Genomic DNA, 24,562 nt, shown 5'->3' with positions numbered 1-24,562 from the left:
AATCGTAGCTACTTCCGTTTCTACGTAGCAACATAACAACTGAATAAAACGCGACGGTAGTGTAGAAGGAATAACTTTGGAAGCTGTTTGCTAGACTACAACAACATTGATTTGACAGCTAATGTTAGTCAGCACCTGCAAATATGGTAAAAATAATTATTTCATTAACATGAAATGTTTTGTCTCATGTAGTTAGCTAGTTCAATAATAGTTATGTAAAGGGAGTGTTACGTGCAGGCAGGCCGAACACCAAATAGTGATGACTGATGTCATTACCAATCCATTCATAGCCGCAGGAAGATGTTTTGAGTAGGGTGCCGAGGAAGTAAATACAATCACAGAAAGTATGTCACCAGAGAGTGTGACTTAGCCACAGAGGATCATTAGCTTATTTTAAAGCTGTGGCTTGTTTTAAATCACAAGCATGTAGGTCTATATGCCTAGTTGTGAAGACCTCAATTTGGGCAGAGGGCATGTCAATAGGCCAAGCTGATTATTGAGATGTGGCTGTCAGTGAAAATGCCTCTTGGGCTCCCGAGTAGCGCAGCGGTCTAAGGCACTGCATCTCAGTGCAAGAGGCGTCACTACAGTCCCGGGTTCGAATCCAGGCTGTATCTGGCTGTGATTGCAAGTCCCATCGGGAGGTGCACAATTGGCCCAGCGTTGTCTGGGTTTGGCCGGGGTAGGCTGACATTGTAAATAAGAATTTGTTCTTAAATTTAACCTTTATTTAACTAGGCAAGTCAGTTTAATAAGAACACTTTTTTTTTTTTTGAAATGTTGAGACAAGAAGGGGAGGGGTGTGTGGCGAATATATTGGCATGTCTCTCTCCAGAATGCTCTCAGCTCTCCAGAATGTACGGCGTTCACCCATAAAATGATTGAAGGTTTATACAAATGGTTTATCCATCCAATAGAGAATTCCATCAGAAAAACAATAGTCCAAACCCCATGCCTCTACCATATATGGTTAAAATGTTAGACGATTTACTCTGAGAATTTAGCATGTGAATGTAATGTCATCACAGGTTCGTGAGTAAAAACATGGGCTTTTTCTAAATGAAATCCGTTGAATACAAAACTAAATGGGGACTAAATATATTTCTTTACAATGCTAAGAGACTGAATTTCAGTATCCATCCTACCCGAAGACAATCTGTTCCTGTTTTCTTTGTGTATTTTGAGTCTTTCCCTTTATAATCGTCATAGAAATGTCTATCCATGTAGATTGATTACCAATATAGGCAATGAAAGCCAAGATCTGGAGGTGGAAATTACGAAGGTATCAAGTTGATTTTGTTTGGTCCACTGAGCGGAAACACCTCCTAAACGGTACCACCTCACAATGCCAAATATAGAAGAGATACAACCAAGAGCAGTGCAGTCTAAACTAGCAAATTAACGTTCTTATTTAATCAACACTGTCAAGTACATTAAGGCTATAATATTGTAGAGAACAATTATGTAATTTATAATGACATGGGGCAAAGAAAACTAACTTGACATTAATTTTGTAGCAACCTCTTGAATTTGCCCTGTTTTTCTCTACACTGTTTTTCTCTACATTGTACAGCAGTGAGTGAACACCCTACACAATGCGCTGAGCTGTCTCCCACTAATTCTCGAAAATTCATTGTTTTGTCTTGTTTGCCCTTTATTTTTGTCAATTCCCCGTTACATATGTCAACAATAGTACATTTACCCTTAATCCCCATTTGGTTACATACATTTGTTAATGCATGGATTAATTAGGCCTATAGTCATTTACCATTCTCAGAGTGGAAACAGTGTTCGCAGAGTACACAACCTGTTACACTTGTGAGAAACTTGTTTTGGTTTATTTCACACCATCAATTTTTTTCATTGTATTTTCTTTTGAGCACTCCAAATGAGAATGTGTGGTTTCTCTGTCCTACTTCTACACCTGAGCATGCATAGAAGGCTAACTGGCCTGCTGCACACAAATGTAGGAAAGTGCCCATTTGGGGATTTCTTGTTGTCTTATCACCAGTAATAAGGTGAACTTCAGTCAATTTTTCCTCTACCTTTTTTAATCCATTGTGAATGATAATAGTTCCTCCCAGTATTTGAAAAATCTTTCATATAGTCGTGGCCAAAAGTTTTGAGAATGACACAAATATAAATTTTCACAAAGTCTGCTGCCTCAGTTTGTATGATGGCAATTTGCATATACTCCAGAATGTTATGAAGAGTGATCAGATGATTTGCAATTAATTACAAAGTCCCTCTTTGCCATCCAAATGAACTGAATCCCCCAAAAACATTTCCACTGCATTTCAGCCCTGCCACAAAAGGACCAGCTGACATGTCAGTGATTCTCTCATTAACACAGGTGTGAGTGTTGACGAGGACAAGGCTGGAGATCACTCTGTCATGCTGATTGAGTTCGAATAACATACTGGAAGCTTCAAAAGGAGGGTGGTGCTTGGAATCATTGTTCTTCCTCGGTCAATCATGGTTAACTGCAAGGAAACGTGCCGTCATCATTGCTTTGCACAAAAAGGGCTTCACAGGCAAGGATATTGCTGCCAGTAAGATTGCACCTAAAGCAACCATTTATCGGATCATCAAGAACTTCAAGGAGAGCGGTTCAATTGTTGTGAAGAAGGCTTCAGGGCGCCCAAGAAAGTCCAGCATGCGCCAGGACCGTCTCCTAAAGTTGATTCAGCTGCGGGATCGGGGCACCACCAGTACAGAGCTTGCTCAGAAATGGCAGCAGGCAGGTGTGAGTGCATCTGCACGCACAGTGAGGTGAAGACTTTGAGGATGGCCTGGTGTCAAGAAGGTCAGCAAAGAAGCCACTTCTCTCCAGGAAAAACATCAGGGACAGACTGATATTCTGCAAAAGGTACAGGGATTGGACTGCTGAGGACTGGGGTAAAGTCATTTTCTCTGATGAATCCCTTGTCCGATTGTTTGGGGAATCCAGAAAAAAGCTTGTCCGGAGAAGACAAAGTGAGAGCTACCATCAGTCCTGTGTCATGCCAACAGTAAAGCATCCTGAGGCCATTCATGTGTGGGGTTGCTTCTCAGCCAAGGGAGTGGGCTCACTCACAATTTTGCCTAAGAACACAGCTATTAATAAAGAATGGTACCAACACATCCTCTGAGAGCAACTTCTCCCAACCATCCAGGAACAGTTTGGTGACAAACAATACCTTTTCCAGCATGATGGAGCACCTTGCCATAATGCAAAAGTGATAACTAAGTGGCTCGGGGAACAAAACATCGATATTTTGGGTCCATGGCCAGGAAACTCCCCAGACCTTAATCCCATTGAGAACTTGTAGTCAATCCTCAAGAGGCGGGTGGACAAACAAAACCCCACAAATTCTGACAAACTCCAAGCATTGATTATGCAAGAATGGGCTGCCATCAGTCAGGATGTGGCCCAGAAGTTAATTGACAGCATGCCAGGGTGGATTGCAGAGGTCTTGAAAAAGAAGGGTCAACACTGCTGTCACGACTTCCGCCGAAGTCGGTCCCTCTCCTTGTTCGGGCGGTGTTCAGTGGTCGACGTCACCGGCCTTCTAGCCATCGCCGATCCACTTTTTATTTTCCATTTGTTTTGTCCTTGTCTTACACACCTGGTTTCAATCCCCCAATTACTTGTTCATTATTTAACCCTCTGTTCCCCCATGTTTGTTTGTGAGTGATTATATTGCGGTCCGTTATTGTGGCCTTGGATTTATTTGACGTGTATTGTGATTATTGTTGAGTAAAATTGCGTACATTACTCATATCTGCTGTCCTTTGCCTGACTCATCTACACCAGCTACACACAGACGCATTACAGAATCACTCACCACCAAATGGAGTCAGCAGGAGCAGACGGCCCCCCTTTGGCAGTCGAGGAGCGCGTCCAGCAGCACGCGACCATGTTGCAACGTCTGGGCACCGCCATGAATCGCGTGCTGCAGACGATGGATAGATGGGACAGAGAAGGAGGTCTTCCAACGCCTCCACCAGCCTCATTACAGCAGGCCCCACTGTCCACCCCTCCTTCACCCGGTTCCAGCGGGATTCGGCTCGCGCTCCCGAGGGAGTATGATGGGACGGCTGCCGGATGCCAGGGGTTCCTACTCCAGCTGGAACTCTACCTGGCGGCCGTCCACCCGGCTCCTTCAGGCAAAGCCATGGAGGGGGCCAATGCCGTATGGAGTGTGGGAGACGCGGCTTTGGACCATTACGCAGAGTTCACCCGCCGCTTTCGGGCAGTTTTCGACCACCCGCCTGAGGGTCGAGCGGCAGGTGAACGTCTGTTCCACCTGAGGCAGGGGACGAGGAGCGCGCAGGATTTCGCTTTGGACTTCCGGATCCTGGCCGCCCGCGCGGGATGGAACGACAGGGCCCTGATCGATCACTACCGGTGCAGACTTTGCGAGGATATCCGTCGGGAGTTGGCCTGCTGAGACATCACCCTCACGTTGGACCAGCTGGTGGACCTGTCCATCCGGCTGGACAACCTGCTGGCTACCCGCTGATGTCCGGATCGGGGCCTGTCAGTTCCATCCCCCAGCAACTCCGCTCCAACGCCCATGGAGCTGGGAAGTGGTGTGATTAGGGTGACCGGAGGAGGGGTCATTCCCTGCACCGTCTGTGGCCGCAGAGGGCACACTGCTGGTCGGTGCTGGGGGGGGGGGGTTCCTCAGGGAGTCAAGGCAGCAGGCAGGGCACTATCGTGTCACCCCAGGTGAGTCGGCACCAGGCTCACCCAGAGCCCCTTGTTGCTCACATGTATATGTTTATTACATTTCCTGAGTTTTCCCCGCATTCCCAGGATAAGGCGCTCGTAGATTCAGGCGCAGCTGGGAATTTTATTGACCGTTTCGTGGCAACAGAGGGCTCTCAAGGGGTGGTCACAAAAGTGCTCAGGGAGGTGTGTAGGGGTTTCCATCGGTGCGACTACGGTGGAAAGTCCAGACCAGGTCTCCACCGTGCGCATCTCCTCAGAATATGCCGATTTGGCTCTCGCTCTTCTGTAAGAAGAGGGCGACTCAATTACCACCCCAGCACTTTCCAGGAGTCACATGTATCCGCTCTCACAGGAGGAGACGGAGGCTATGGAAACATATGTCTCCCAATCCCTGGGGCAGGGATACATTCGGCCCTCCACTTCACCTGCCTCCAAGTTTCTTTTTTGTGAAGAAGAAGGATGGAGGTCTGCACCCGTGTATTGACTATCGGGGTATCAATCAGATCACTGTGAGGGACAGCTACCCGCTGCCTCTCATCGCCAGTGCGATCGAGTCAATGCACGGGGCGCGCTTCTTCACAAAATTGTGATCTCAGGAGCGCTTACAACCTGGTGCGTATCCGGGAGGGGGTATTCCATAGTGACATCTAACAAAAATATCTAAAGACACTGAAGCAGCAAACTTTGTGGAAATTAATATTTGTGTCATTCTCAAAACTTTTGGCCATGACTGTACACTATCCCCCTTCATAATCACCAGGCATCGGTGTGAAAGAGCAAAATGTCATGTTCTGAGGATCCCATAGGCCTATATCGAATGGTGATGTCTTAAAATACATGAACACATTTCCCTTTGTGCAAAAACAGCTATGTCTGTCGCGAGCTCACTGGTGCTGGAAACAGAGCTCGGAACAGGCTCGTTGATACAACGTTGCAAGTTCTCTAGCGACAGCGTCGGGCCGGACCTTCATATATACAGTCATTGGGCTGGACCCAGATTTGATAGGCTACAATGGTTGACTTCACTAGGGATAGCTCAAGACCGATAGAAAAGGCAGACAGGCCTAGGGAGATGAATAGTAGAGATGAATGCTATTTGAAAGAACCTGCATTTTATTTGTCACGTGCTGAATACAACAGGTATACAAATCATTAAAATCCAGACAGAAAATATTTACACAAGAAGCAACCTATTATCACACAGTCAAACTCTCATTTCATTTAGTAAGTTCACCATTCTACCGTTCTCACTGTTAAACAGTGAAATGCTTACAAGCCCTTAACCAACAATGCAGTTAAGAAAAAAAAGTGTTAAAGTATTTACTCATTCCAAACCATCTCAATTGGGTTGAGACCAGGTCATCTGATGCAGCACTCCATCACTCTCCTTCTTGGTCAAATAGCCCTTACGCAGCTTGGAAGTGTATTGGGTCATTGTCCTGTTGAAAACAAATGATAGTGGGACTAAGTGCAAACCAGATGGGATGGCGTATCGCTGCAGAATGCTGTGTCTTTCTCCTTTTCCTGTAGTCCACAAATCATTTCATTCATCAGGATATTTTCTGTTTTTATTTGTCGGCTTTATGTATTTTTACTTAGTTGGCAATTATAGGCCTACTGATACATTGACGTAGGCTCTCTCTCTTTGTTTCATGCGTTCATTTCTTTAGCCACCAATCATTGTGTCCATATAGCAGAGGCTGGTCCTCTAGCATTAGTGGAATTTTTACTTTTAGATGTATCATTTTAATTCCGATTTGTATTTGTAACCACTTGACAAAAAAATATTTAAATGAATGCACATATGAAAATCAAAATTGCCACGCAGATCGGTAGGATAAATTGTAAGCTTCCCCAAACTAAACTTGCGCGCCAGCTAGTAATATACCATCGTCAACAGAGCGCACATTTCTTTGTATTGCATAATTACAACAGGTGTGTGAGAGAAATAACGAGAGGAGTGTTGTTACCAAGATTGTGCCTATTAAAACTGAGCAAATGGACAGCAATGCGATCCATCGCGGAGAAAAGCACTCACCTCGATCCAGCACCAGCTGGTGGAACGCACCACTCACTGTGTTGCTTGCTAGACTAATGGGCTAGTACACCTACATGTTTGACATAGGCAAGAGCAGGCCTGCGAACCGAGGGCGAGAGAATGCCATGTTCCTTATTTGATATTGTTCCCATTCCCTTTTTACCAAGTTTAGAATTCTGAACTAATAGAAAATTATGTGGAGAACTTGCGAGCATTACTCTAGATCACTTGATATCCACCACAAGGGTGAGGGAAGAGGGAGCGAGAAAGAACCGACTTAACGCAAACTGTCTATCATACAGCAGAGCTTGTGTCCGGCGCCAAACCCCCACAACAGATAAGAGCGTATCACAAACAAAAACAAAGCTGAGAGCTCTCCTAGCAGAATGGGGCCCATATATAAATATAGTATAATTTATATCAATAATGCAATTGAAAAATGGTTTAATAGTTTATTGCAACACAAATTCTTGCAATTTTGCCATCACACTACCAGGAGGTGTTGCAGCACCTTCAGTACCTGTACTTCTCGTGGCTATGAACCCATTGCACTTTAAAAAGAGGCAAATCAGCAGTTGCTACATCAATTTTTGTACAAAAATTAATTAAATGTACCTATTGATTTTTGAAGAATATGACTTAAGTGCCTCATGAGCTTAGTTCAACTGACAATTTAGAACGACAGATTTCTACCTTGTCATGGATATTTGAACTTGCAACCTTTCTGTCACTAGTCCAACACTCTAACCACTAGGCTATGCTGCCGCCCCCACCAGTGCCCAAAATACATTGTTTTACGCCAATGTTTGTAAAGAAGGTAAATGTCAACAAACACTGTTTAGCCTCCTTGTATGAAATACACATGGTATACATGGTCCAACAAAATGTTTACTTGCAGGTTCCTTCACAAGAATGCAACAGTAAGAAATAGTAAAAAGAAGAATAAACATAATTGCAGTAGAATAACACATTTTTAGCATGTACAGTGCCTTGGGAAAGTATTCAGGCCCCTTGACTTTTTCCACATTTTGTTATGTTACAGCCTTTTTTTTAAAGCAATCTACACCATAATGACAAAGCGAAAACAGGTTAGATTTTTTTTGCAAATTTATGAAAATAAAAAATACCTTACTTACATAAATATTCAACCCCTTTGCTATGAGACTTGAAATTGACCTCACGTGCATCCTGTTTCCATTGATCTTCCTTGGTGTTTCTACAACTTGGAGTCCACCTGTGGTATTGATTGGACATGATTTGGAAAGGCTAACACCTGTCTATATAAGGTCCCACAGTTGACAGTGCATGTCAGAGCAGCCCGCTTGAGTTTGCCAAAAGGCACCTAAACACTCTCAGACCATGAGAAACAAGATAATCTGGTCTGATTAAACCAAGATTGAACTCTTTGGCCTGAATGCCAAGTGTCGCGTCTGGAGGAAACCTGGCACCATCCCTACGGTGAAGCATGATGGTGGCATGCTGTGGGGATGTTTTTCAACGGCAGGGACTGGGAGACTAGTCACAATCGAGGCAAAGATGAACAGAGTAAAGTACACAGAGAGGTCCTTGATGAAAACCAGTTCCAGAGAGCTCAGACTGAGGTGAAAGTTCACCTTCCAAAAGGACAACAACCCTAAGCACAATGCCAAGACAACGCAGGAGTGGCTTCAGGACACGTCTCTGAATGTCCTTGAGTGGCCCAGCCAGAGCCCGGACTTGAACCCGATCGAACATCGCTAGAGAGAACTGAAAATATCTGTGCAGCAATGCTCCCCATCCAACCTGACAGAGCTTGAGAGGATCTGCAGAGAAGAATTGGAGAAACTCCCCAAATACAGACATGCCAAGCTTGAGGCTGTAATGTTGAGGCTGCAATGTTGCCGAAGGTGCTTCAACAAAATACAGAGTAAAGGGTCTGAATACTTAAGTAAATGTAATCAGTTTTATTTTTATAAATTAGCCAAAATTTCGAAACCTGTTTTTGCTTTGTCATCATGGGGTGTTGTGTGTAACAGGTTGTAACGTAACAAAATGTGGAAAAAGTAAAGGGGTCTGAATACAGGAAGGTATAATTTATAGTACAATATTTACACATGTATTTGGGAAGGGGGAGATGGGGGCAGGTGTATAAATTGAGCAGTATAACGAGTCTAGTAGCAGCAGTTGTGATGTGTGCTAAGGTGCGGGAAATCAGAGCAGGTGATCAGTCCAGTTCAAGTGTTCAGCAGTCTGATGGCATGTAAATAGAAACTGTCTCAGCCTGTTGGTATCAGACCTCATGCTCCAATACCGTATGCCTGGTGGTAAGGGAGAGAACAGCTCGTGGCTGGGGTGTGGTGTCCTTGATAATGCTGTGTGCCTTCCTCAAATACTGTTTCAAGTAGAGGTCCTGGATGGGTGGTTATGTTCTGGGCCATTTTCACCAACCGCTGGAGGATCTTGCGGTCGTGGACGGAGCAATACCCGTACCAGGCTGTGATGCAACCGGTCAGGACGCACTCGATGGTGCAGTGGTACTATTTGGAGAGGACCCGGGGCGACATGCTGGATTTCTTCAGCCGCCTTAGAAAGTAGAGATGCTGTTGCACCCTCTTGACAAGAGTGGTGGTGTTGTTGGTCCATGACAAGTCCTCGGTAAAGTGAATTCCAAGGAACTTAAATCTCGTGACTCTCTACTACAGTCCCATTGATGTGGATCAGGGCATGTTCCCTCTGCTTCCTGAAGTCAACATTCAACTCCTTTGTTTTGCTGATGTTGAGGGAGAGGTTGTTATGACAATGCCAGTCCCTGTAGGCTGATTCATCGTTGTTGGTTATCAGGCCTACAACCGGGGTGTCGTCAGCAAAGTTGATAATGGAGTTGGTGTCGTGCAAAGCCACACAGTCATGGGTGAACAGGGAGTACAGCAGAAGGCTGAGGACACACCCCTGGGGGGGGGGGGCGGCATGTTAAGAGTCAGTCTGGAGGTGGTGTTGTTGCCAGTCCTCACATACTGTGGTCTGCCTGTCTGGAAGTCCAGGATCCAGTTGCAGAGGATGGTGTCCAGAACCAGGGCTCTGAGCTTGGTGTCGAGCTTGGAGGGAACAGTAGTGTTGAATTCTGAACTGTAGTCAATGAACAGCACTCTCACATAGATGTTCCTCTTGTCCAGATGTGTTACTGCTGTGTGAATAGCGATGGAAATGGCATCTTCCGTGGATCTGTTGGAGCGGTAGGCAAATTGGAGTGGGTCCAGTGTGCCTGGCATACTGGCCTTGAGGTGGGCCATGACCAGCCTATCAAAGCACTTCATGATGACAGAGGTGAGCGTGACGGGGCGATAGTCATTTGGGCATGTCACCTTTTTCCTGGGCACTGGGACGATGGTGGTCTCCTTAAGCAGGTGGGGACTACAGCCTGAGACGGGTTGAATATGTCAGAGAAGTTTACCGCCAGCACACACTCAGAGAACGCGGCCAAGCTCTTCTGGGAGGGATTTTCCTTTCCACATGCGACTTAAGTCGGAGTTGTCGATCAGTCTGTATTGTCTTTTTGCGTCCCTAATGGATTTGCAGAGCGTGTACCTGCTTGCCTTTTATGCGTCACATGCCACCAAGTTATCCGAGTTTGTTTCACTGACATTGAATGTTGCGGTACTGACTCTCAGCATTGTACGTATAGCTCCGTTCATCCAGGGTTTTTGGTATGTCTGGATTGTTATTGTGGGTACAACGCCATCAACATATTTTCTAATGAAGCCTGCGACTGACAATGTACACTGCTCAAAAAAATAAAGGGAACACTAAAATAACACATCCTAGATCTGAATGAAAGAAATAATCTTATTAAATACTTTTTTCCTTACATAGTTGAATGAGCTGACAACAAAATCACACAAAAATAATCAATGTAAATCCAATTTATCAACCCATGGAGGTCTGGATTTGGAGTCGCACTCAAAATTAAAGTGGAAAACCACACTACAAGCTGATCCAACTTTGATGTAATGTCCTTAAAACAAGTCAAAATGAGGCTCAGTAGTGTGTGTGGCCTCCACGTGCCTGTATGACCTCCCTACAACGCCTGGGCATGCTCCTGATGAGGTGGCGGATGGTCTCCTGAGGGATCTCCTCCCAGACCTGAACTAAAGCATCCGCCAACTCCTGGACAGTCTGTGGTGCAACGTGGCATTGGTGGATGGAGCGAGACATGATGTCCCAGATGTGCTCAATTGGATTCAGGTCTGGGGAACGGGCGGGCCAGTCCATAGCATCAATGCCTTCGTCTTGCAGGAACTGCTGACACACTCCAGCCACATGAGGTCTAGCATTGTCTTGCATTAAGAGGAACCCAGGGCCAACCGCACCAGCATTTGGTCTCACAAGGGGTCTGAGGATCTCATCTCGGTACCTAATGGCAGTCAGGCTACCTCTGGCGAGCACATGGAGGGCTGTGCGGCCCCCCAAAGAAATGCCACCCCACACCATGACTGACCCACCGCCAAACCGGTCATGCTGGAGGCTGTTGCAGGCAGCAGAACGTTCTCCACGGCGTCTCCAGACTGTCACGTCTGTCACATGTGCTCAGTGTGAACCTGCTTTCATCTGTGAAGAGCACAGGGCGCCAGTGGCAAATTTGCCAATCTCGGTGTTGGGCTGTAAGCACAACCCACACCTGTGGACGTCGGACCCTCATACCACCCTCATGGAGTCTGTTTCTGACCATTTGAGCAGACACGTGCACATTTGTGGCCTGCTGGAGGTCATTTTGCAGGGCTCTGGCAGTGCTCCTCCTGCTCCTCCTTGCACAAAGGCGGAGGTAGCGGTCCTGCTGCTGGGTTGTTGCCCTCCTACGGCCTCCTCCACGTCTCCTGATGTACTGGCCTGTCTCCTTGTAGCGCCTCCATGCTCTGGACACTATGCTGACAGACACAGCAAACCTTCTTGCCACAGCTCGCATTGATGTGCCATCCTGGATGAGCTGCACTACCTGAGCCACTTGTGTGGGTTGTAGACTCCGTCTCATGCTACCACTAGAGTGAAAGCACCGCCAGCATTCAAAAGTGACCAAAACATCAGCCAGGAAGCATAGGAACTGAGAAGTGGTCTGTGGTCACCACCTGCAGAACCACTCCATTATTGGGGGTGTCTTGCTAATTGCCTATAATTTCCACCTGTTGTCTATTCCATTTGCACAACAGCATGTGAAATGTATTGTCAATCAGTGTTGCTTCCTAAGTGGACAGTTTGATTTCACAGAAGTGTGATTGACTTGGAGTTACATTGTGTTGTTTAAGTGTTCCCTTTATTTTTTTGAGCAGTATATATTCCTCAATGTTGATGGATGAGTCCTGGGTGGATGAATCTTTGAACATATTCCAATCAGTATTCTCCAAACAATCCTGCGGAATTGAGTCTACCCCTGTCCAGCGCCTCACTACTCTCTCTCTCTCTCTCTCTCTCCTCTCTCTCCTCTCTCTCTCTCTCGTTGCTGCTTGTAGGCGGGGAGTAGGAAGAGAGAGACGTGATCTGATTTGCCGAAGTCGGGGATGGCTTTGTACGCGTCACAGATGTTTATGTATACATGGTCAAGCACAGCGGATCCTCTTGTAGGGAAGGATACACGTTGGCGATAGGAAGAAAACGGGCTTGGTTAAAGTCACCCACGACAAGATGCAGGGTTTTATTTTAGTCAGTTAAGAACAAATTGTTATTTTACAAAATGACGGCCTACCCCGGCCAAACCCGCCCCTAACACGAACGACACTGGGCCAATTGTGCACCGCCCTATGGGACTCCCGATCATGGCCGTTTGTGATACAGCCCGGGATCGAACCAGGGTCTGTAGTGACACCTCTAGCACTGATATGCAGTGCCTTAGGCCACTTGGGAAACCCGGGGGAGAGGATTCTGCTGGCTAATGATCTTGTACAGTTCGATGAGTGCCGCCTTGGTGTGTGATTGTGGCGTTATGCAAACAACTGTGGTAATAACACATGTGAATTCCCTCGGCATATAGTGTGGTATTTCAGCAACAGAAACTTCAGGACAGGTGAACAGGAGCTTGAGAGGTTTTCAACTATTTGCTTTGTTATCGTTTCAACTGCTGATTGCCGCTTTAACGATAGCTTGATAGATAAATGTTAGTAACTACACTACATGACCAAAAGTGTGGACACCTGCTTGTCGAACATCTCATTCCAAAATCATGGGCATCAATATGGAGTTGGTCCCCCCTTTGCTGCTATAACAGTCTCCACTCTTCTGGGAAGGCTTTCCACTAGATGTTGGAACATTGCTGCGTTACTTGCTTCCATTCAGCCCGAAGAGCATTAGTGAGGTTGGGCGATTAGGCCTGGCTCGCAGTCTGCGTTCCAATTCATCCCAAAGGTGTTCGATGGGGTTGAGGTCAGGGCTCTGTACAGGCCACTCAAGTTCTTCCACACTGATCTCAACAAACCATTTCTGTATGGACCTCGCTTTGTGCACCCAGGTATTGTCATGCTGAAACAGGAGAGGGCCTTCCCCAAACTGTTGCCACAAAGTTGGAAGCACAGAATCGTAGATAATGTCATTGTATGCTGTAGCATTTAAGATTTCCCTTCACTGGGACTAAGGGGCCTAGCCCGAACCTTGAAAACAGCCTCAGACCATTATTCCTCCTCCACCAAGCTTTACAGTTGGCCCTATGCATTCAGACAGGTAGCATTCTCCTGGCTTGCGCCAAACCCAGACTTGTCAGTCGGTCTGCCAGATGGTGAAGCATGATTTATCACTCCAGAGAAAACGTTTCCACTGTTCCAGAGTCCAATGGCCTCAAGCTTTACATCACTCCAGCCGACGCTTGGAATTGTGCATGGTGATCTTAGGCTTGTGTGTGGCTACTTGGTCACGGAAACCCATTTCATGAAACTCCCGAACAGTTCTTGTGCTGAGGCAGTTTGGAACTCGGTAGTGAGTGTTGCAACCGAGGACAGATGATTTTTACGCGCTACGCACTTCAGCACTCGGCAGTCCCGTTCTGTGAGCTTGTGTGGCCTACCACTTTGCGGCTGAGCCGTTGTTGCTCTTAGACATTTCCACATGACAATAACAGCACTTACAGTTGACTGGGGCAGCTTTAGCATGGCAGAAATTTGATGAACTGACTTGTTGGAAAGGTGGCATCCTATGACGGTGCCACGTTGAATGTCACAGCTTATCAGTAATGCCGTTCTACTGCCAATGTTTGTCTCTGGAGATTGCATGGCTGTGTGCTCTATGTTTTACACCTTTCAGCAACTAGTGTGGCTGAAATAGCTAAATCCACTCATTTGAATCCACTAAGTCCACATACCTTTGTAAATATAGTGTAGCTAGCTAATGTTAGTTATGCTATTGGCTGTCAGTAGGAATAGCTAGTTAATGTGAGCTAATCAGCTGCTTTGCTGTCTTGGTCAGACTTTTTTAAACATTTTATTTAACTAGGTGAGTCAGTTAAGAACAAATTCTTATTTACAATGACTGCCTACCCCGGACGACGCTGAGCCAATTGTGCGCAGCCCTATGGGACTCCCAATCACGGCCGGATGTGATACAGCCTGGATACGAACCAGGAACTGTAGTGACGCCTCTTGCACTGAGATGCAGTGCCTCAGACCACTGTGCCACTCGGGAGCCCAAGTGAGGCAAAGCTGCTGTACTGACACACTTTATTTTCTTCCATAAACAGGCAGAAGTCGAAGAGACACTAAAGAGAATTCAAACTCACAAAGGTGTAATTGGAACAATAGTTGTTAATGCCGAGGGTAAGCAAGACAACACTGAAGTAACAGCATCCCTCCCTCTCTACAATCCCATGTTTACATCCTCTTATAGGAGCTGTACCTATAGCCACAACATGAGGATTACTTTTATTTGTCAGGGACCATGTACAACATGCCATTGTACCAGATTTAGCTAGATTGATAATTTTCATCTGTAGCCCCTGGGCGTCAAAGACATACTATTTGAATTTATGTAGCAAGCTAATTAATTAGTAAGAGTCTCATCACTTCTCTGTTATAAAGTTGATGCTGTGTTTTGGTCTTTCTTAGGTATCCCAATCAGAACTACCTTAGACAACTCCACCACGGTGCAGTATGCTGGCCTGCTGCACCAGCTCACTATGAAAGCCAGGAGCACAGTCCGAGACATCGACCCTCAGAACGACCTGACCTTCCTCCGCATCCGCTCCAAGAAGCATGAGATCATGGTGGCACCTGGTGAGTGTAGCAGAGGTGGTTTAGGTTCTCAAGGGAGGCCCAGCCACATGAAGATCATCTATGTATCTGACATGTTGATGTTGTGCTTATCATTTGATTCATTGTTAATATTTAAAATGTAATGAAACACATTTAGGGATTTTACAGTTTCTCCTCCCCTCTCTTTTCCAGACAAGGAGTATCTATTGATAGTCATCCAGAACCCTAGTGAATAGCCCCAGGAGGTTCCTGTGAGAGTCAGGCAGTAGCTCCTCACACACTGATCTTTGTCTCTTAAGAATATATGTTTTGTTAGACTGGACCACATATTTTGCTTTGTGCATTTTCTTCTTTTTCCACTCTGCAATATGTTTTCCTTATTCTATTCATTCTCCTTCTTAGCCATTGTCATTAATAAAAAATAAAAATAAAGAAACAAGGACGTCATAACAATTGGAGCATTGTGTATGTCCTATGTCCCGTGCCCACCCCTGTATGTTGATATGAATATAGTCTATGTAAGGAGGGTAGATAGAATAAAGTCATTCAGATTCAGTCTGCGTTAATGTAGAGGAACTGAGGAAGGTCAATGTGTCAGAGACAGAGCTGTGGTGTATGGTCAGAGTAACCACTGAGCAGCCGTATCAGACATGTTTCATTTTCATTCAACTGTTTGTTCTAAAGAGCTTCCTGGGGCCTGATTGAGTTCGCTAGCAAACTTCCAATTACAGTTAATACCAGTATTTTTCTGCATTTCACCCATAATGCATTGCAATCTACAGCATTAACACATTTATGGTATTTTACTGTGCATTCTAGAGTGTTTTACTGTTGAAATTACAGAAATGTCTTACAGTGTACCTTACAGCTGTGACGACCCACCTACTGTCTGCCGAATTCTCTCTGCTCTCGTTTTCCTTAATAGGATGTCGGTGGGCGGAGCCGGGAGGGTTGTCAGAGAAATGGGACACACCTGGGCTAGGGTGTGTCCCGGGGATAAATACACCTTTCCCCCATTCATTTAGACTCTCAGTGCAGACACTTATTTTTGTTTGTTTTGGCACTGCAACACCCCTCATTATCACCATCTATGCATATAACCACTCAAAGATTGAATACTGACTACACACACCAATTAATTATATATAGTTTACTTTAGTTAATATATTTTTGTTATTCCTTATCTCCATGTTGTCTCCCTCTGTTATGTGCTATGAGCCAGTTCATGACACAGCACAGGTGTCAAACTCATGCCACGGAGGGCCAAGTGGCTGCAGGTTTTCACTCCTACCCTGTACTTGATTGATAAATGGTCACTAATTAGTAAGGATCTCTCCACACTGGATTGTCTAGGGCTAATTGAAAGGCAAAACCAAAAACCTGAAGACACTAGGCCCTGCATGGAGTGAGTTGACACCCCTGGATTATAGGTTAAGGAAACTGTAATTTTGTCATTTAGCTGAACTATCCCTTTAAGACAGATTGTTCTTTAGATTAGAGTATCTTGTATAGTGATATTGATAAACCTAACAATTTAACATAGAAATCAAAATAGATGACACTGAATGTGAACCAAAGTACCTCCACTTCATGAAATGGTTCTTCTACTTCATTTGACAACCATTATATAAAATACAATCTTATATTCATTATGGCACACAAACATACAGTATAAAGTACTAGTTTCATTAAAGCTTTGCTAATGTCCCAAATACACACATTTTGATTAGAGCAACAGCCAAGCCAAAATACTTAATAATCAAGTATAATTGATTACTACCCTGGAATAGTTCAGCCGTATTGCACTCTGACATTGAATAGTCTTTCACTTCACAATCATTCCCTCCACCATTGAAGTGCATGTATGCCTAATTTGTCATATTCGTGTATGTAGGTGGCAGGGAAGTCAGGTGCAGGAGAAACCAAATTGGTTAATCTGGAGCATTTAATGAAAAAACAAATCCAAAGCCAAAGTACAAAATAACATGAGTAAGATATACCCGTCGCACACCGATACAAAAACACACGTAACATAACATCACAAACAATCACCGACAAGGACATGAGGGGAAACAGAGGGTTAAATAGACAACATGTAATGAATGGGATTGGAACCAGGTGTGTAGGAAGACAAGACAAAACCAATGGAAAATGAAAAACTGATCAATGATGGCTAGAAGACCGGTGACGTCGACCGCCGAGCACCACCCGAACAAGGAGGGGCACGACTTCGGCAGAAGTTGTGACATAATTTGTTTATACTTACAGTATGATGAAATAAATTGGTTGACAGAGATCCTGGGTAAGGCCTCAGATCCAGGGGGGACAGAGAGAAAAAAAACTGTAGAAAAAGATTGAGAAGTAAAGGCATTTAGCATCTGCAACTTTTTGAGATCTGGTAGAATTGGATAGGTGTCCCACAATGACATCAATTCCACATGGCCTTTCAGACCAGATGGAGCGAGATTCAAAGTTTATTTGCCACGTGCACAGGAGTAAAATAGTACGGTGTACTACCATATTGCGGTACCTATCCAATCCTCTCTGATCTACACAAACACCTAGGCCTGTGTTTCCCAAATTCAGTCCTTGAGTACCGCCAACAGCACATATTTTAGTTCCGGTCCCAGACAAACTCACCTGCTTCAACTCATTGAGCGCTTGATGATTAGTTGACGAAGTTTATCAGGTGTGCTTGTCCGGGGCTACAACAAAATGTGTGCTGTTCGGGGTACTGGAGGACTGGAGTTGGGAAACACTGGCCTAGAGGGTATGGGCAATTTTAACCAGCCCATTGACTCAGCTCTCACTAGGACCCCAGACAGCATGCAAATAAAAATGGGATATATATACAGTACCAGTCAAAAGTTTGGACACCTACTCATTCAAGTGTTTTTCTTAATTTTTGACTATTTTCTACTTTGTAGAATAGTGACGACATCAAAACTATTAAATAACACATGGAATCATGTAGCAACCCCAAAAGTGTTAAACAAATCAAAATATATTTTATATTTCAGATTCTTGAAATTAGCCACCCCCTGTGTACTGTGTGGAAAGCACAGTACACAATATCTAGTGCCCCACCGAAGAGAACCAGGATCCAGTTTTAATAAGGAATTGACAACACTGCACTAACGGACAGTGTGTGTAGCAGAATAACAGACACATAGTTTCCTTCTTTTCCTGTTTGTGCTGAGGAGTAGTAGTGGCTTCCTAGTTCTGTCCGTGATGTCAGGGATGTGGTCCGTCACTGGACTGAGAATAGATATGCAGAAAGCTCACAACAAATCTTTGTCTCATTTTTATTAGACTTATATAGAAGGATATTTCATATGTGACATGATTACAATCAAGGTAATATGATAAGGTAGATTTATGGTTTGTTTTGGCAGCAAAAGGTAACCTTGGCCAGATGTTGGCATAGAGTAAGTTGTAAAGCATCTGAACTTATCCTTCGCTGTACATATTGCCAGTGATGTAAAGTACTTAATTAGTACTTTAAAGTATTTTTTACTTTTTATTATTTTGCCTATTTTTACTTCACTACATTCCCCTGACTCCCAAAAGTGCAAGTTATATTTTGACAGGAAAATGGTCCAATTCACACACTTATCAAGAGAACATCCCTGGTCATCCCTACTGCCTCTGATCTGGCAGACTCACTAAACACAAATTGTTAATTTCTAAATGATGTCTGAGTGTTGGAGTGTGCCCCTGGCTCTCCATCAATTAAAAAAAATATGTAATTGTGCCGTCTGGTTTGCTTAATAAGGAATTTGAAATAGTTTAAACTTTTACTTTTGATACTTAAGTACATTTAAAACCAAATACATTTAGACTTTTATGCAAGTAGTATTTTACTGGGTGACTCAATTTTACTTTAGTATTTTCTATTACGGTATCTTTACTTTTACTCAAGTATGAGTACTTTTTCCACCACTGCATATTGCCGGTGTAGGGAGTATGATATATGTGGGAGATTTTTAATGAGGACACAAGGTGGTCAAGTCTACATCCTTGTAGAGGAATCTTATTTCCAAGTCATCAGGGCATTTTCCAAATGTAAATAATAAAATGTTTCCACAATACTTATGCATTTACATAGCAGTTACATAGGCAAGTACAGTTTAATCGCATTGTAGGTTCATGCTTTTTTTACAAAGTGCTTGTTAGTTACCACTCAATAGGTGTCAGTATCATCACAGATGAACCAAACCCTGGATAGAGGGGCTGAGTGAATGTGGTCTGGACTCTGGAGGAGGGTCCTTGTGTCAGAGACACTGTAAAAAGACAGAGTTCATGCCCTGTGGACCAGGTATACTCCTACTCAGGAGCAACGGATGGTAGGTATACCAGTCTCTACTATTGTGGTAGAAAATGCATCTGGATGCAGAGCAGTACGACCTCCAGGACAGATCATTACCTCCAAACCAACACTCATTACCACTTCCTCTCCTGCTGATCCCTTTATATGAGACGGCTACATCAATGCCATCCCCGCTCCACTCTTACCTCCCAGTAGCAGGCTCCAGACCCTCTACAAAACACCAGTGGCTAAATCTGTTGATGGTAAGGATAAGGCTGAACCTTATCACTTCTGCTCACCTTTGTTTCCCTCAGACAGAAGCAGTAGTTGATTTGCTGTGCTGGGATCCAATGTAAGCTAGCACAAATAAAGCGTGTCAAAAAGGCCAATTGCCTTTTAAGGTAATTTATTGACAAGCCACTGCCAGTCATCCAATCTCTGCTCCCGTATGTTGGCCAATCACCTCCCTTGCGACCTTTTCTTGTGCGTCAGCCAGGTGAGTTTCCAAAAGAGAGTGGGAAATAATGGGTATAGACTTCGGCAGCAGAGATGGCCTAGTCAAGTTGATGAGTGATGTGTGAGTCCATTCAACAGTGAGTATTGTTTGTATAATGTTTGCTAAGCTTTTATACTTCTGTTTGGTTTTGACCTGCATGCATGCCTCTATACCTTTAGAGATGGACCATACGTCCTGTTGTCTCGCTAGCAGTTACAGAAATATTTTTCTTGCTATGAGAGTGATTTGGTTGTTTATCTACCTTAGTTGAATACACAGACTAAATCGCTCTGGATAAGAGCGTCTGCTAAAAGCCCAAAATGTAAACTTAAAAAATGAACACTCGCTAAGCACACTGGGTGGGTATTATTATAATGAGCTCCGTCCCAAACAAGACAGATCGTGTCCCCTTGCTCAGACGTTGCTGACGCATTCCAGATCTTACAACACCTGGATAGAACTTTACGTTTCAGCTAATCACATCATACGTTTATGTTATAGCAATCTGGTGCTAGACGGCACAGTCGATGACGTTGCACGCAAACATTGGTTGATGCATGCAACGTCTGAGCAGGGGAACACGACCCAAATTGGTCAGTCCAGCCTGGTCCAAGTCTGAACCAATCATAGACGTCTATGTTTCACAAGTTTGGACAGCACATCACAGTAGAGTACAGTACAATATGGTATGGTAGAGTTTAGTTCAGTAGAGTAGACACGAGTAGTACATTACATTTTAGTCATTTAGTCATTTCACTCCATCCCGAGTTAGTGTATTAATTTTAAGATAGGTAAGTGAGACAACCATATATCACATGTTGTAGTAAGTACATTTTCCCTCAATAAAGAAGTTATCAGCAAAGTCAGTGCTAGTAGGAAAAGACAAATGCAGGTAATCGCGGGGCAGGGGGTGGGGCGTGCGATGTGGTGTTTATTTAAGATCATCTTAAAGAGATAGGTTGTCAGAAGTTTTCAGAAGATGGGCAGGGACTCCGCTTGTCCTGATGTTAGGGGGAAGCTTGCGGTTTTATTAAAGCTGCAATATGTCACATTTTGGGCGACCCGACCAAATGTACATAGAAATGGAAGTTATTGATCTGTCATTCTCATCAAAAGCAAGTCTAAGCGGTATATCTGTTCTATGTGTGCTATTTCTATGCTTCCTGGTCTTAAGTTGTGTTTTAGTGTCTTACTTTTGTCTTTGTACACCAGCTTCAAACAGCTGAAAATACATTTTGGTTATGGTAAATATATTTCACAGTGGTTTAGATGGTACAATGATTATCTGCACTATACTTGCTTGTTTTGTCACAAACTGAAATAAGGCAAACTATTAGAATTTTATCAACCAAGAAATGGCAGAGCGATTTCTGCATAGTGCATCTTACATTTATTGCCACCAGGGCCCGCTGGTGTAACTGCTAAACTGCTTGCAGACATTACACTGCACTGCATGATTGTAGCGGGTTTACTGACACGTTAGTTCTAGTAGCTATGTTGACTATGACATTAGCTAATATGGTGACAACGATGTAGGCTGTGTGTAGTGGTTAGCGGTTCTTTTTTTGCCTGGTCACAGATGGCTGATGTGTTGTGCACTGAAGTCCACAACTGAAGGGAAAAGGTGAGATGCGGAGAGGGAGTAGATGTGAAAAGGAATTATACAATGAGCAAAGTGATCATGCTCTTTGTATGTGGCTGCTATGAAAGTGAACTGTGTTTGCTTGTAATAAGGGGTGTATTCATTCTGCCGATTCTGTTGGAAAAACATTTCTAAAACAGTGGCAAACGGAATGAAAAGGGGATAAAAATACCTGAATTTGTCCAATATAAACTCTCCTTTGCAACTGTTGGACTAATGATTACGCTATAGATCATCTAGATGCAGGCAAGAGTGTGCAAGGCGGTATTGACTGTGTCACTGTCTGTCAACTTGATTACTCAAATTCTCTCGACCCACTTTCATTCATAGGCTGTAGCAACCTCATGATGGGTATAGGGAAAACATTAACCTTCAGAGAGACCACAGCCTGTCTGAGCTCCTGCATCTCTTCTCTCTCTCCTGGTTTCTCTGATGGGATTTCTGCTGATTCTCCTCCAACTGCTTCTGCAGAGAAATGTATCATACGCATAAGACGATTAAAGTGCTAATTATCAGGCAGGCTTGCTGTGCATCTGACAAGGTCATTTCAAAGTGCATAATTGGGTCATTTTTGATTGAGACATTGACCAATGAGAACACAACCTATATTCACCCACTCAAAAAGACAGCCAAAATTTAGTTATCACTACGCTTTCAATCATCTAAAAGCACAACCAAATTCCAATGGAAAAAAACGATTTTTGATTTCGTTGTCACCCAAATGGGAAATGCGTAAATGGGAATACAAGTTTAGATCATTTTTTATTTATTTATACAGATTAATGCGTTGTCACTGTGCTTCTTCTAATAGCAAAACCAAATGACCTAGATTGCGGTTAAGATTCCATTAAAAGTAAACGGTGCAGGTGATTAATGCCGAGATTCCGCGCAGATTATTACAACAATTGTGAAGATAAACACAGACCTGCGACGATCTATGCGCATCCTATCTTGAATATGCACACTTTTTGAATTGCTATTATTACATAAGAAGAAATGTATAGTTACAGTAACCTCAAAATGTGACCATGGATCTGTTACTCATTTTTAGGTTGAACGCTACATTAGTTTGTAAGATAGCAACTAACGATTCTAGCTTTAAGGCTACACCCATTTTTGGACTTATAAATTAAATGTTATACACCCATGGATACTCGAAGAACATAAATAAAATATACCTCATGAGCTTAGTTCAACTGTCGTACCTCATCAGAACCCAACAGCTTGTTTAACGGCAATGTAAACAAACTCTAGCCTCAAAACATAGTTAACTTTACATTTTGCTATCACAGATAGTCAGTCCTTGCATCCATAGCTATGTCTATGAATTGGAGAGTGGTTACATTTCTGAAGGCCCATCCCTCAGTTTAACCAAAACAGAGGTGGGGGAAGTTTGCTATTTTTTCAATTAAGGACTCTAGCTTGAACTTTTACTGTGTTACACAAGTCATATTGAAATTGTGTTTGGCTTACCATGTAACCAAATACCATCATTGGATAGTTCCATCTGAGCCATTGGCTTAATCCCATTCTTTACCATTTTTCCCAATTGTTTACACACTTAAACTGGCCCATGAGGCCCAATGACCCAAACCTGTAACTCATTTAGTACAACCAGACACCAAATCTGTCACGTCCTGACCAGTATAGGGGTTATTTGTGATTGTAGTTTGGTCAGGACGTGGCAGAGGGTATTTGTTTTATGTGGTTCGGGGTGGTGGTTTGTTTAGAAGGGTGTTCGATTTATTATTTCCGGGTTTTGGGTTATGTTCTATGTTTTTGTATTTCTATGTTCTTTCTAGTTTAGTATTTTCTATGTTAGGTAATTGGGTGTTGGACTCTCAATTGAAGGCAGGTGTTTGTAGTTGCCTTTGATTGAGAGTCCTATATATAGGGATGTGTTTTGTTTGTTAATTGTGGGTAGTTGTCTTTAGCACTGCTGTTATGTGTATAGCCTGCTAAACTGTTTCCTGTGGTCGTTTCTTTGTTTATTGTTTTTCCGTGTTTACATTTATTGAATAAATATAATGATGAGCACGCAACCCGCTGCGCCTTGGTCCTCTCTACCTGAAGACAGACGTTACAGAACTACCCACCAAAAATGGACCAAGCAGCGGAGAAAGGAGCAAAGGGAATTACGGGTGGACTATAGGGAGCAGCACCTGGAGTGGAGGAAGCAACGTGCTCGGGAGGAGATGGCATCCTGGTCGCTGGAGGTATTGGAGTCTAGAATTGACTGGACATGGGAACAATTATTGGACCACAGTGATAACCTGCCTGGGAGGCAGGTAGAGCATGAGAGGCAGCCCCAATAATTTTTTTTGGGGGGGGCACACGGGTAGTTTGGCTGGGTGAGGATTAAGTCCCAAGCCAAATCCCCGTGTTTTTTCCAAACGACCATTGACTGGACAGGTCCCGTGCTTTGGGGTGATGGGTGCTGTGACGAGGCCAGTTATTTTCAGGCCGGTATGCACAGTACCAGCGCCCCGCATGTGTCAGGGGAAAGTGGGCATCCAGCCAGTAGGGGTGATGCCAGTCCTGCGCTCGAGACCGCCAGTGCGCCTCTACGGTCCAATGTTTCCCGCTACACGCACTAGCCTTGAGGTGCGTGTCTCCAGGCTGGCACGTCCAGTACCAGCACCACGCATCAAGCTTCCAGTGCGTCAGCCCACTCTAACTCGGCCGGTTCCTGCTCCCCGCATTAGCCCTGAGGTGCGTGTCTCCAGGCTGGCACGTCCAGTACCAGCCCCACGCATCAGGCTTCCAGTGCATCAGACCAGGCCTGAGTATCCGGCAACAGTGCCTCGTCCAGAGTGTCCGGCAACAGTGCCTCGTCCAGAGTGTCCGGCAACAGTGCCTCGTCCAGAGTGTCCGGCAACAGTGCCTCGTCCAGAGTGTCCGGCAACAGTGCCTCGTCCAGACTGTCCGGAAGCAGGGGAGACGGCCCACTGTCCAGAACCAGGGGAGATGGCCCACGCATCAGGCTTAGCCCACCTAAGTGGGCTAAGCCAAGGGTGGAGCGGGGTCCACATCCCGCACCTGAGCCACCTCCAGTATAGGTGGGTTGGGGAGGGGGGGGTGTAGCACAGGTGCCGTCGTTGATGGCAGCCACCTTCCCTTCCCTCCCTTTAGTTATTTTTTTTTTTTTTTTTTTTTTAG

General features: G+C 44.4%; 1 protein-coding gene across 2 annotated transcripts; it reads left to right on the top strand.

Moving 5' to 3' along the window:
- The first annotated feature begins 6 nt into the window (after positions 1 to 6).
- On the top strand, positions 7 to 15,414 carry LOC106573385 (dynein light chain roadblock-type 2). 2 transcript variants are annotated; one of them, XM_014148399.1, is made up of 4 exons: positions 7 to 146; positions 14,446 to 14,521; positions 14,810 to 14,977; positions 15,149 to 15,414. In XM_014148399.1, the coding sequence occupies exons 1-4, from the start codon at positions 144 to 146 to the stop codon at positions 15,190 to 15,192; spliced, it is 291 nt and encodes a 96-aa protein (XP_014003874.1). In that variant the 5' UTR covers positions 7 to 143; the 3' UTR covers positions 15,193 to 15,414. The 2 variants fall into 2 exon arrangements, with proteins under 2 accessions (XP_014003874.1, XP_014003876.1); XM_014148401.2 differs by lacking the exon at positions 14,446 to 14,521 and having other exon boundaries at positions 29 to 146.
- Positions 15,415 to 24,562: the final 9,148 nt, after the last annotated feature.

Source organism: Salmo salar, chromosome ssa16 (genome assembly GCF_905237065.1).
Source record: "Salmo salar chromosome ssa16, Ssal_v3.1, whole genome shotgun sequence".
NCBI classification, from domain to species: Eukaryota; Metazoa; Chordata; class Actinopteri; order Salmoniformes; family Salmonidae; genus Salmo; species Salmo salar.
This window is presented reverse-complemented; position numbering and strand designations above follow the sequence as displayed.